This window comes from Mastomys coucha, unplaced genomic scaffold, assembly GCF_008632895.1.
Source record: "Mastomys coucha isolate ucsf_1 unplaced genomic scaffold, UCSF_Mcou_1 pScaffold16, whole genome shotgun sequence".
Lineage (NCBI taxonomy): Eukaryota > Metazoa > Chordata > Mammalia > Rodentia > Muridae > Mastomys > Mastomys coucha.
The window spans coordinates 99509374-99522127 of record NW_022196898.1 but is presented as its reverse complement, the minus strand read 5'-3'; the positions used below and the strand labels follow the sequence as shown (position 1 = coordinate 99522127).

Genomic DNA, 12754 nt, shown 5'->3' with positions numbered 1-12754 from the left:
GATAGAATTCCTTTGTCATACTATTTTAGTCATTAGAAACACTGGGAAAAAGTAGTTGTGCGGGCCAAGGATTACACAGAGTGATTCACTTTTTATTTAAGGCTTGCCACTGCTGACCTCGGGAGGCTAATTTAGAAGTGAATCATTTATAGAAAGTTCTACCCTGTTCGAGGCAGGGCTTTCTACAATATCCTCATGAGGGTCTAAATAAAGCACACAGTATCATGTTTCCAAATGTCAGCCTTGATGCCAACTTTATATCTTTTCTAAGCCGTGAAACTGTTTCTAGTGACTACAGGTATTAAGGCACTGTATATATAACATGATGCTTGGTTTGAAACAATACTAGAGATTTAATGTGTATGTTATAGTGAGAAAATACTAGGCAGGAGATTTTGGAATGCCTGTTTATAATATAGAGAAATGAATATAAATAGTTTAAAATTACCAGAAGTGACATTAAAAGGGAGCTTTTCAATTATTGTAATTCAAATTGAGCAATCATGCTTCGATGGTATTTGTACATTTCTCAAAACACCTAATGTGTGTGTGACTTTTAGGGCCATTTACAAGAAATTCATTTTGGAAGCTGTCTTACTCCTTTAGAAAGTGAACAAATTTACTAAACAAACTATTTAGTTTTACACAGCATAAAATACATAATATCTGAATTGTAGAAGTTTCTGATTGAAGACTGAATTTATATTAACACCATAGATAAAGAGTCATGGATTAGAAAAAACACCACTGACGCCTGAATTCTTGTGGTGACTTTGACCTTAGACAGACAAACTCTCTGTGGTCTGAGCGGATGCCCTGTCTGCTGAGAGCACAGGGCTACGTGCCTTCGCATCTGAGTCAGAAGGATCAGTTGTGCTTACGCTGGGAGGTGAAGGGGAATTAGATGGCCCTGTGCAGATGTTAGATCTCAGAGGCACACTGGAGGGCAGAGAGATTGGAATTAGTCAACCGTGACTAGAGTCCTTGACAAAACCCCTTCTTACTTTCTAAGCCATTGTTTTCTAGGGTGGGAGAAAATAGATAAAAAGACAAGGCTGTTGATATAGTTCAGTGGTGTGTTCTTAAAGATTATTTTGGGAGGCAGCCTGTGTTTGGCATGGGACCTGTGTGGAAGTTGGAGGACAGCATTCAGCAGTTAATTCTCTTCCTCCACCTTGTGTTGAGGCAGGGCCTCACTTGTTCCTGCCTAGGTGTTGCATATGTGAGCTTTCAGATGATTCCCTGTTTACCTCCCAGCTCTATGTGGGAATACCGGGATTATAGATATGAGCAACTGTATTTGCCTTTTGAGTGGATTCTAGAGATTGAACTCATATTGTCAGACTTGTGTGGCAAGCACTGTAACCCCTGAGCCACATCACTGGCCCGGAAGCAAGCGCTTATCAAGCTTGAAGCCATGCCCTAAAACAAACAGATAAACAAACTCACCAGTAGGTTGCTTATCCCTTATTGGAAGGGCTTAGAATTGGATGTATTTTGGATTCCAGTTTCATTTTGGATTTTGGAATATTTGCACATTTAACACAAAGTTTATTTAGAAATTGTTTAATCTCATGCATATAGACAGAAGATAATGGTGTATAACATTTTAAAAAAGTAGTTTGGGGCAGAAAACAAAAAAATTGTGGTATAGAATATTCTACAATATAGTGAGGTACAAAATGTTTTGGATTGTGGAATATTCTGAATTTGAACTTTCAAATTAGTGTTGTGCAACCTGAAAGACACTATTACCTGAATCTGTTGTAACTTCCGGTTGTGTAAGTAGCTGGTACCCATAATGCATCAGTGTCTCTTGTCCTCAACACTGGTCTTCTTTATCCTTTCAGACGTCCATCTCCTCAGCATGTTGTTTTCAGTGCTCTAGCTGAAGTAGATACTGGTATCCACTGGGCTTCAGCAAAAGTGGAAGGCCGCGCTAAACAGCGTACACCTCACCCCAGAATCAGCCTAGTTCAGAAAGAGTTTTAGTCATATGTTTTTCTATATAGCATGCTAACTCTTTGAGAATGTGATGGTTTGAGTAAGAATGGCCCCCATGAGCTCATATATCTGAGTGCTTAGCCACCATGGAAAGGATTACAAGGGTTAGGAGGTGTGGCCTTGCGGGAGGAAGTGTGGCATTGAGGGTAGGCATTGAGGTTTCAGAAACCCACACCAAGCCCAGCCTCTCTCTGCTTTCTGATGAGGATGTAGCTGCTTCTCTAACAACATGTTTGCATGGTTCCTGTCCTGATGATAATGGACTAAGCTTGTGGAACTCTTAGCCAACCCCAACTAAACGCTTTCTTTCCTAAGAGTTGTCTTGGCCATGGTGTCTCTTCCCTGCGATAGAACAGTGACTAAGACATAGGGGATCAATTAGCAGAAGATGCTGATCTTTCGGAAGATTCTTTTTTTTTTTTTTTTTTTTGGATACAGTCATTAGACAGTCTTCACTGCCCTGCCCTAGAACTCACTACATAGATCCGTCTTTAAAGCATAGACAATGTGAACCTCCCAGGGTTGGAGTGGTGGTCAGCAGTAAGAGCATTGGCTGCTCGTTTAAAGCGTAGACAACATGAGCCTCCCAGGGTTGGAGCCGTGGTCAGCAGTGAAGAGCATTGGCTGCTTGTTTAAAGCGTAGACAACATGAGCCTCCCAGGGTTGGAGTGGTGATCAGCAGTGAAGAGCATTGGCTGCTTGTTTAAAGCATAGACATGAGCCTCCCAGGGTTGGAGCCATGGTCAGCAGTGAAGAGCATTGGCTGCTTGTTTAAAGCGTAGGCAATATGAGCCTCCCAGGGTTGGAGCTGTGGTCAGCAGTGAAGAGCATTGGCTGCTCGTTTAAAGCGTAGACAATATGAGCCTCCCAGGGTTGGAGTGGTGGTCAGCAGTGAAGAGCATTGGCCGCTCTGTCCGAGGATCAGAGTTCAGATGCCAGTACCCATATCAGGGCTCCTAACCCCCTGTAACTCCAACTCCAGGGGGATCAAAAGTCTCTAGTAGCCTTAGACACCCTCACTCAGATGTCTATAATCCCCCATAGACATATACACATATGCATAATTAAAAAAACACATCTGGAAAAATAAAAGAGAATAGCCAGGTCAAACCTAGTCATTAACAACAGAAAGACACCACGTGGTTTTCTCAGTGTAATGATGGAGTGAAAATCCGCGTATGAGAGGGTGAACACTTGGTCTACTCATTTTCAATTTCCCTTTTTTTTTTGTTCTCTGCAGTGACACTGCTGATATCTTATTTGAGATAAAGGGTACACACACAAAAAAGCAAGCTTCTTGGGAAAACTAAGATATAAGAAAGAAGTTATGAAAATTTTTAGTATTGCTACTGTAGGTAGCCACAGAAGATAACTGTTTCAGCTGCTTATGCTTAAAACCAAACCCATGGGGGCTGCAGAAATGGCTCAGTGGTTAAGAGCGCCCACTGCTCTTCCAGAGGTCCTGAGTTCAATTCCCAGCAACTACATGGTGGCTCACAACCATCTGTAATGGGATCAGATGCCCTCTTCTGGTGAGTCGGAAGACAGCAACAGTGTACTCATATACATAAAATATATCTTAAAAACAACAACAACAACAACAATAACAACAAACCCTGAACCCATAAGTGTGGGTGTGTCTCTGATACGTTTGCCTGTTTTGGGGACTCTTTCTCCTGTTGGTTGCCTTGTCCAGCCTCTACATGAGGGCTTGTGTGCAGTCTTTTTGTATCCTGTTTTGTTGTATTTGGTTGTCTCATGGAGGCCTGCCCCTTTCTGAAGGAAAATGTAGAGGTAATGTTTCTGGGGAAGGAGAGGTGAGTGAGTAAACAACGTACACGGAGAGGGAGGAGCTGAGGGAGTGGAAACTGGGGTCGGAATGTATTGTATGAAAGAAGACAGTATTTGGAACAATTAAAAAGCCACACCCACAAGTAATGCCCTTCTAGGTGCATAAACCATAACTTTTTTATTCATGTGTTGTTGGAACACTAGAATTTTTGGCCAGCATAGTTCCTGTTTAAGAAAAACATTAAACAAAGGAGATCTGGAAACGAACTTCCTGGAGTTTCAAAAATAATTTGGGTGTGTTTCAGGGATTTGTTCATCTGTTACAGGCTAGAATATCTCCTGAAGCCCTAGGGATAAGTCTTTATTTTGTGCTATCCACAAAGTATCCTTGTAGAATATGTAACCGGCACCACCATAGGAAATGTAGCATTAATGTATAGTCTTGGTTCTGTGCTCAGGTTTTAGCTGTCCTGGCCACACAGTTTCAATGATCAGTAGTAACAAGTACTTGATAGGAATTTAAAAACACCAGGAAAGTAGCAATTAAAGTATAAATACATGAGGCTAGAGAGATGGCTCAGCAGTTAAGAGCACTGCTTGCTCTTCCAGAGGTCCGGAGTTCAATTCCCAGCAACCACATGGTGGCTCACAACCATCTGTAATGGGATCTGATGCCTTCTTCTGGTGTGTCTGAAGATAGCTACAGTGTACTCATATAAATAAAATAAATCTTTAAAAAAAAGTATAAATACATGGTGAGAATGCTATCCATGGGCTGGAGAGGTGGCTCAGTGGTTAAGAGCACCAATTGCTTTTCCAGAGGTCCTGAGTTCAAGTCCCAGCAATCACTTGGTGGCTCACAACCATCTGTAATGGGATCAGATTTTCTGGTGTTTCTGAAGACAGCTACAGTGTACTCATATACATTAAATAAATAAATAAATAAATCTTTAGAAAAAAGAATGCTGTCCATGAGTTATCATTTAGTTTAAAATATTGAATAATATGATTTATTAGTCAGGGTTGTCTAGAGGTACAGAACTGATATAATTCATATATATTCATAAAATCACACATTTTATATATATATATGAAGGGTACTTATTAGAGTGGCTTATAGGCTGTAATCCAGCTAGTCCAATAATGGCTGTCCCCCATGACAAGTCTAAGAATCCACTAGTTGTTCAGTCCATGAGGCTGGATGTCTCAGCTGGTCTTCAGTATTGTTGGAATTCTGTAGTAGGCTCTAAAGCCAGTGATGTAAGAGCGAGGGCCAGCACACGAAGAGCAAAGCTGCTTTCCTCTTTGTTCTTACAGAGACTGCCACCAGTAGTGCGGCTCAGAGTACGACCACAAGTGCTGTGGGTTTAGGGTGATGCTTCTGGCTTCAGACGGTCTAGTTAGCTGATAAAAAGTCCTCACACGTGTGCCTGACATCTTAGGCTTTTAGTTATTCCTGATGTAGTTAAGTTGACAACCAAGAATGGCCATCACATATGGTTCATGGAGGAAATGAAATTTATCCTGGTTATGGCCTTTAAAAAACAAGCAGGATCTAATTTCTTCATCCCAGATCCTGGAGTATAAGGAGCTCTCACACAGATCCTGCAGTGTAAGGAGCTCTCACGCATAGTTGAGCCTGGTCTACAGAGTGAGTCCAGAATAGGCTTGTTACATGGAGAAACCTTGTCTCAAAAACCAAACCAAAACAAAAAAAATGTATTTACTGTTTTGTTTTTTTTTTTTGTTTGTTTGTTTTTTTCTGAGACACGGTTTCTCTGTGTAGCCCTTGGCTGTCCTGGAACTCACTCTGTAGACCAGGTTGGCCTCGAACTTAGAAATCCACCTGTCTCTGCCTCCCAAGTGCTGAGATTAAAGACGTGCGCCACCACCGCCCCGTATTTACTGGTTTTGATGTGGTTTCCATGGTAGTATGTGTGTCACTACAATGCATGCGCATCCTGCCGACCTTTGGGAATAGAACTTATTCAGAGGGGATCACATAGCTTAAAACACTGACGTCAATGAGAGTTGAACTCAGATCCTTGGCTTTGACAAGTAACAACTTTGTGACTGTAAGCAAATTGATTAATTAATTAGTTATTTTTTATATTTGTAATTTTTATTTAAAGATTGACAATTCCATATACATATATAATGCATTTCAGCCATTCCCCCTCTGTCCTACCTTTCTCATCTTCCTTACACTCCCTTCAAATACTCTTCTTTACAATCTCTTTCTCACCTTCACATCTTTGGGTTTGTCTTGTGACCCACAGAGTTTAAAAAGGGCTGTCTGTGTGATTCAGGGGTTCAGACTTCCATTGGAGTCCTGTAGGCTCAAATGTGAGTATAAATGTGAGTCAATGACTACCTCTCTCCCATGAGCTGCCAGAAGTCAGCAGTTGAGCAGAATGGGGGATGGACCCACTGAGTTCCCTTCTGGTCCCTCCTGTGCTGGTGAGGGATCCAGTCTTGTGCAGTTGGGACACCACAGGCTCTGCATGGCCACAACACTGCATTTCCACTCCTCCTTCTCATCTTCTGGCTCCTGCACTCTTTCTCCCCATATTCCACAATGCTCTGAGCTGTAGAGGGGGTGCGATAGGTGTCCTTTTGGATTAAGCACTCGGATGTCCCCTAGCCTTGTACTGTGAGCAGCCATAAGTCTCTGCATTCACCACAGTTCACAGCAGAAGAATCCTAGCTGGGTAATGCTAGATGGAGCATTTGTCTGTGAGTGTAATTATAAACATCCAGAAGATACTTTGGGATCACAACTCTTTAAATAATTGTAGAAAACTCCCACCATAGGACCTTGTCAGTGGCAGGTTTATTTGCTGGATTTATAGTACAAAAAAATTCAAATTAAAAGAAATAGAAAAAGGAAGATGGCTTTTGTTTAATGTCAGGATAATTCAAACAAATTAGAAATTTAAATATGAAAACATGAAAAATGGTAATTTAACAATGAATCCTTTTCTTAAGAGGTAGCAATTGTACATAAATAATTGTTAAGAGGACAATCATTATACAAGCTAAAGTCAGGTGATTCTCCCAAAAGCCCCATGATGAGAGGTAGAAGCCCTGGATCTCCAAGAATTCTTCACCAGTACATATTACATAGTTCTGACATCTACTGACTTCTTCTGTGTTGTGTTCTGGACACAAGTTTTGTCTCAGAAATTCATTGTGCAGCAAAACCCTAAATCCATAACGAGAAGTGCTAATGTACTGAATCCACGAGAGTACAGGCAGGAAGCCTGTATCTAGTGAAAGACCCAAAAAAACCAAACCTCTATCTCCCATCTTTGCTCCCCTTGGCCCAGTCAGGCAGCCCTTTCAGGGCCACCATTCCCTGGCTATGCTCTCTATCCCGAACCTTCTCATGCGTGGTATCTCCTGACCCTCCCCCAGCACATGGCCTTTATTTATTTTGCTAAGTCTCCATTTCCTGTTTGTGATATGAGGATAACAATGTCCTTTATACAGTCATTGTGAGTGTTAAATGAGAACGTGGATGTAAATCGCTTAGCATAGGGTCTGGTCTTCAAAAATGTTGAAGATATGTTGCTTATTGCTAGCATATGAAAATGTTGTCTCATGTACCAACTACTAATGCACTTTATGATAGGGACTTCTACATCAAAGATTGAAGACTATTTCATCAGTAGATATTTATTGAATAAGCTCATTAATGATCATGGTGTTTTGTTGAAGAAGACTAATCTAAAAGGCTTTTTCTCTCTTTGCAGATCTTATTTTGTACTTTAAACACACCTAAGATTGACATGGGAAAGCTCCTGGGCGGGCAGCTGGGTCTTGAAGATTTTATATTTGCCCACGTGAAAGGCACAAAAAAGGAAGTGAACGTCTATAAATCAGAGGACTCACTTGGACTCACCATCACGGATAATGGCGTTGGCTGTGCTTTTATCAAGGTAAGCTTTTGAAAAAAATTAAGACAATCTTCCAGATCAAAGAGAGTTACACATTCTCTTTGGGGAGAGCTAGCCAGCTCAGCTGGGGTTCACAAATTGGTATTTCAGTTTTATTTTTAAAAAATGTTTGAAGACAGTATTTTTGAAAAACGCTTTTTGAAATTCTTCCCTTTGCTTTACGCATCCTCTACAGTTCAGAACTTGAGGAGGGCGGACCAGTCCCTGAGCCTTCTCATTACTCAGGGAGACTGGACTGCTCGTGTAGCTCCGAGGACTTTCTGGATGATTTTTAGAGATTTAAAGTTACTTATAACTGCACAGGTTTTGTTTTGTTGTTTTGTTTTTGTTCGTTTGTTTTAGTATATGTGCTACCCAAGGGAGCACTCTGCACAGGTTTGTTTTTTTTTTTTTTAAAGAAAATATTCTTTAGAGTTATCTCAATAATCTAATTCTTTTGTTTGAATACAAAAAAGAGTAATATAGAGTTGTAAGGAGAAGTTTAAAATAGTATGAAAATGAGAATAGCCAAGTAAAAATTCTGCTGTAATGAGTACAGCCAAGCCATCCTGTGTGTGTGTGTGTGTGTGTGTGTATCTGTGTGTCTGCTACAATGAGTAGCCATCCCCATCCCTGTCGCCACCTTACCGACCAGCAGAAATAAGGAGGTGACCACGAACCCTTCTCCAAGCAGTTTATTCAGGAACCTTGTACTATAAAATCATTCGTTCATCTTTTCTTCTTTCTTCGCTAGCTTCACTATTACTCTATCTTCTTCTATATTCTTCTATATCTAGCCCCCAGCCCTCGCGGGTTAAATACTTTCCCTGGTCCCAATCAGCATCGGCTACGTGGCAAAGCATAATAGGCCGTGGGAAATCATGCCAGCTTGCATCACAAACTGGAGGCACTCAGCTTTTCCCAGTAAGGGCTTGTTTATCTCAATGCTCTCTGCTCTGGCCGGAGACCAGGTGTTCAAAATATATAGGGTGGCAGCTGCGGCTCCCCATACATCCCCTGTGTGTGTGTATGTGTATGTATACACACAGGTTGGTTCAGGAACCCCTGTGTATGCTAAAATCTGTGCCTGTCCAAGTGTATACTGTGTATATCCTCCTGGATAGCTTAAATCATCTCTAGATCTCTTATGACATCCATATAAATAGCTACTGTACCACGCTGCTTAGAGACCAAGGAATGTCTGTGTATGTCCAGCACAAACACAATTGCATGTCCTCTTGTGGCAGTTCCTTGCTATGTAGCCAGAGTGTCCGTGAACTCCTGAGCTCAAGTGATTGTCTTGGCTACTGTATTAGTCAGGGTTCTTTATAGTTACAGGACTTATAGAAAGTTTCTATAGATTAAGGGAATTTATCGTAATGACTTACAGCCTGCAGCCCAACTAACCCAACGATGGGCAGCTGTGAATGGGAAGTCTGAGAATCTAGTAGTTGCTCAGTTCCATGAGGCTAGCTAGTTGTTTCGGCTGGTCTTCTGTATAAGCTGGAATCCAGGCTCCAACAGATGTGCTGGCAAGTAAGTGCAAGCAGGTGAAGAAGACTGAGTCTTTCTTCTGCCAATATCTGTATGCAGGTCTCCAGCAGAAGGTGTAGCCCAGACTAAGGGTGTGTAACACCCACCTAGATCTGGAATTTGCTTTGTCCAAGCCTGGCCTTGAAGTCAGAGATCTGCTTGCCTCCGTCTCCTGTGATTAAAGGAGTGTACTACCTTACCTGGGCCTAAGCTTTTCATGGCCACTATGCCTCAAGATCTGGATCAAAAGCATGGGTCATCCCATGTCAAGATCCAGGTCAGAAGCCTGTGTCTTTCAGCCTCAAGATTTGGATCACAGGTGTGCCTTGCATTTCTGGATTGTAGTTCACAATCGAGATGTAGTCACAAACTCAGATGTAGTCAAGTTGACAACCAGGAATAGTCATTACAGCTGCCTTAAGAGCAGCTGGCTTACACAAAGTGCTCATCAAACACCAGCCACTCTGCATGCATTTTTGTTTAAACTTTACAGTAATCCTAGTTTGACTTATTTAATATTTAATTTTATGTGTATGGTAGCTCCTGTGGCACGGTGTGGCTTGTGCACATGTGTGTGTGTGTGTGTGTATGTGTGTGTGTGTGTGTGTGTGTGTGTGTGTGTGTGTGTGTGTGTGTGTGTGTAGGCCAGAGGCTGATGTCGGATGGCTTCTTTAGTCGCATATTTTATGTTTTGAGACAAGGTCTTTCACCGAATCTTGAGCTCACAGATTAGGTTAGGATGGCTGTCAAGTGGACTTTTGGGATTGCCTGATCCGCCTCCCCATTGCTGGAATTGGAGATGCATGCCTGGTTCTTTATGTGGCTACTAGAGATATAAACACGAGGACATAGCACATGCTTTGCCAACTGAACTATTTCCCACTCTCACAGTAATCTGATTTTATTGGCATGATGTCTTTTTTAAATTTCCAGTGTTGTACATTAAAAAAACAAAACAAAACAATGTTCAGTTAATGAATGTTCACGTAGTAGTGCCAGTGCAGTGATATAAGATTCATAAGGTCATAGGAATTACATGTCTGCTGCCCCAAAGGCTCCCTTGTGCACCCTTCCAGCAACATCTGCCCTGAAAGGTGGTACCCACTGCCACTTGCTTCTTGGGATTTATAGAATGAAGCATTACATATCTGCAGTCTCTGACTTTCTCGGTGTGTCTTTGCAGTTTGTCCATGGTGGGCAGTATTACCAAAGTACAACGATAGGATGAGAACAGTTAAATAGCTTGGTCAAAATTATAAAGCTGGGCAGGTTCTAGATTTGAACCCAAGGAGTCGGACTCTAGAGCCGGCATTTCTATGCACTGAGCTAAGAATCAGTACAGGCTTTGTGTAGCACAGCATAGTTTATTACGGCTTTCTTTGTTGGTGCACCCTCGTCGCTAAAGAAGTTATCTTAGCTGTAGATGCCTCTCTTAACTGCCTGCTTGATGGGATGGTTATTTTTAGCTCTGCAGAAGATAGAAATGCACTGGAGGTGGAGTGGGTGACCAATGGAAAACCCTTGAGCTGGGAGAGTCATGTGGGAGAGTCCAGGGGAAGTTCAGGACACCAGGTACAAGAACCTGCCTACTGTCTGCCGAGGAGGGCTTGGAAGCTTCCCTAACGTGTGGATGCTTTAGATGTTAGCCCCCAACATTCCAAGCTTCTGTTTCTATTTTTTTTTTTGTCAAACATGTGCCTGCTTCAAAGTATGAGACACTAGTCCTTTGCGGACAGAGGGCATGATAAGAAGAGAGGAAGCCAACACATCCTCTACTTTAAAATGCAGATGATAAAAATTTTATAAATTGGATAATTTCAAAATTGAAAATATTATAATAATTATAAAAACAACTTTTACATACAGTTTACCTAAATGTCCAGTTTTTATTGTTTACTAATGTGCTGTTTTTCATACACATTATGTTTACATCTGTCTTTCTGTTTAGACTAATCCTGTTTACTCCTAACCACTTCAGAGTGTAGTTACTGAGAACAAAAGTATTCTTTATGTTACATATACCCATAGTACAATTACGAAATTGAGGAGAATCAAACATTGGTTTGACTCAACAAACTAATCCCTAGGGCTGGGGATGTAGTTCAGTGGGTAGAGAACTCGCCTTGTGTGCGCAAACCTGCGGATTCTGTCCCCATCAAAACGCGAGAACGGCCATAGTGGTGCATACCTGTGATCCCCACACTCAGACGGTAAAGGCAGAGTGATCAGAAGTTCCAGGTCATTGTTGGCTATGTAGAGAGTTTGAAACCAGCCTTGCTTTGAGCCCTGGTCTCACCACAAAACAAAACAAAACAAAGAAGGAAAAACTAGTCCACCTTGGTTTTCTTGGTTATTTTCCCCACCTCCCCTCCCTTCTGGAAGCCCAGTGCAGCATCCTGGATATCTCTGGAATAATCCCTTAGCTCTTTTAAGGGTTCTCCTTAGTCTATTATTTTCCTTGATTAAAAAACCTTGTGTGTGAGGGGGGTATTTTTAGTGCATGAACCTCTGCGCCGTGTGAATGCCCGGTGCCTGCAGAGGCTAGAAGGGGTGTCAGATCACATGATCTGGAACAAAGATGGTTGTGTCCTGTGGGTCCTGAGAATTGCACCTGGGTCCTCTGCAAGAGCAGCCAATGCTCTTAAACTCGGAGCCATCTCTTCATGATATGTTCTTATATTGAGAGACAGGCTGTACTCTTTGAAGCAGGGAAATTATCCAAAGGCTGAGGATTCTTCAGGGGACTGCTTCCACTTTGGAAGGCACAAGATGAGAGAACAATTTCTTTGGATTTTTTTTTTTAAAGATTTATTTATTTACTATATTACTATATGTAAGTACACTGTAGTTGTCTTCAGACGCACCAGAGGAGGGCGTCAGATCTCATTATGGGTGGTTGTGAGCCACCATGTGGTTGCTGGGATTTGAACTCCTGACCTTCCGAAGAGCAGTCGGTGCTCTTCCCCACTGAGCCATCTCACCAGCCTCCTTCTTTGGATTTTTAAGTGACTATAGAATAATATATTCTATATATACTAGCAAATAATATATCTTTCATTTTTCTTGATTCTTTGGACCAGATAGTATCCTGAGCAATATTATTAATCTCTGTTCAGATACTGTATGATTGTTACAACACATTGTATTTCAGAAGTTTATATCCACTGATATCTCATTTAAATAAAAAAATGTGTTCACATGTGTATAGGTATATGTGGAGGCCAAAGGTCAACATCAGGTGGTGTTCCTCAGGAGCTATCTACTGTCTTTTCTGAGACAGGATCTCTTACTGGAATCTGGGCAAGTCCCAGGCATCCTCTTGCTTTAGCCTCTTCAAGCTGGGGTTAGACACACATACTACTACTCCTGGCTTTTTATATACCCAGGCTTGCACACATAGCCAACACTTTGCTGACTGAGCTTTCTCCTCTGGGCCCAGTATACTTGTTCCTCTCCTCTCCTCTCCTCTCCTCTCCTCTCCTCTCCTC

The 12754-nt window shown here is 41.8% G+C and overlaps 1 protein-coding gene across 1 annotated transcript in view; it reads left to right on the top strand.

Annotated features, from left to right (window-relative positions):
- Positions 1 to 12754, top strand: part of Gipc2 (GIPC PDZ domain containing family member 2) — an 80017-nt gene that overhangs the window by 27164 nt on the left and 40099 nt on the right. Inside the window, exon 3 of the mRNA XM_031375873.1 lies at positions 7551 to 7736. Within this exon, the coding sequence (XP_031231733.1) occupies positions 7551 to 7736 (186 nt within the window). The remainder of the gene's footprint in view (positions 1 to 7550; positions 7737 to 12754) is intronic.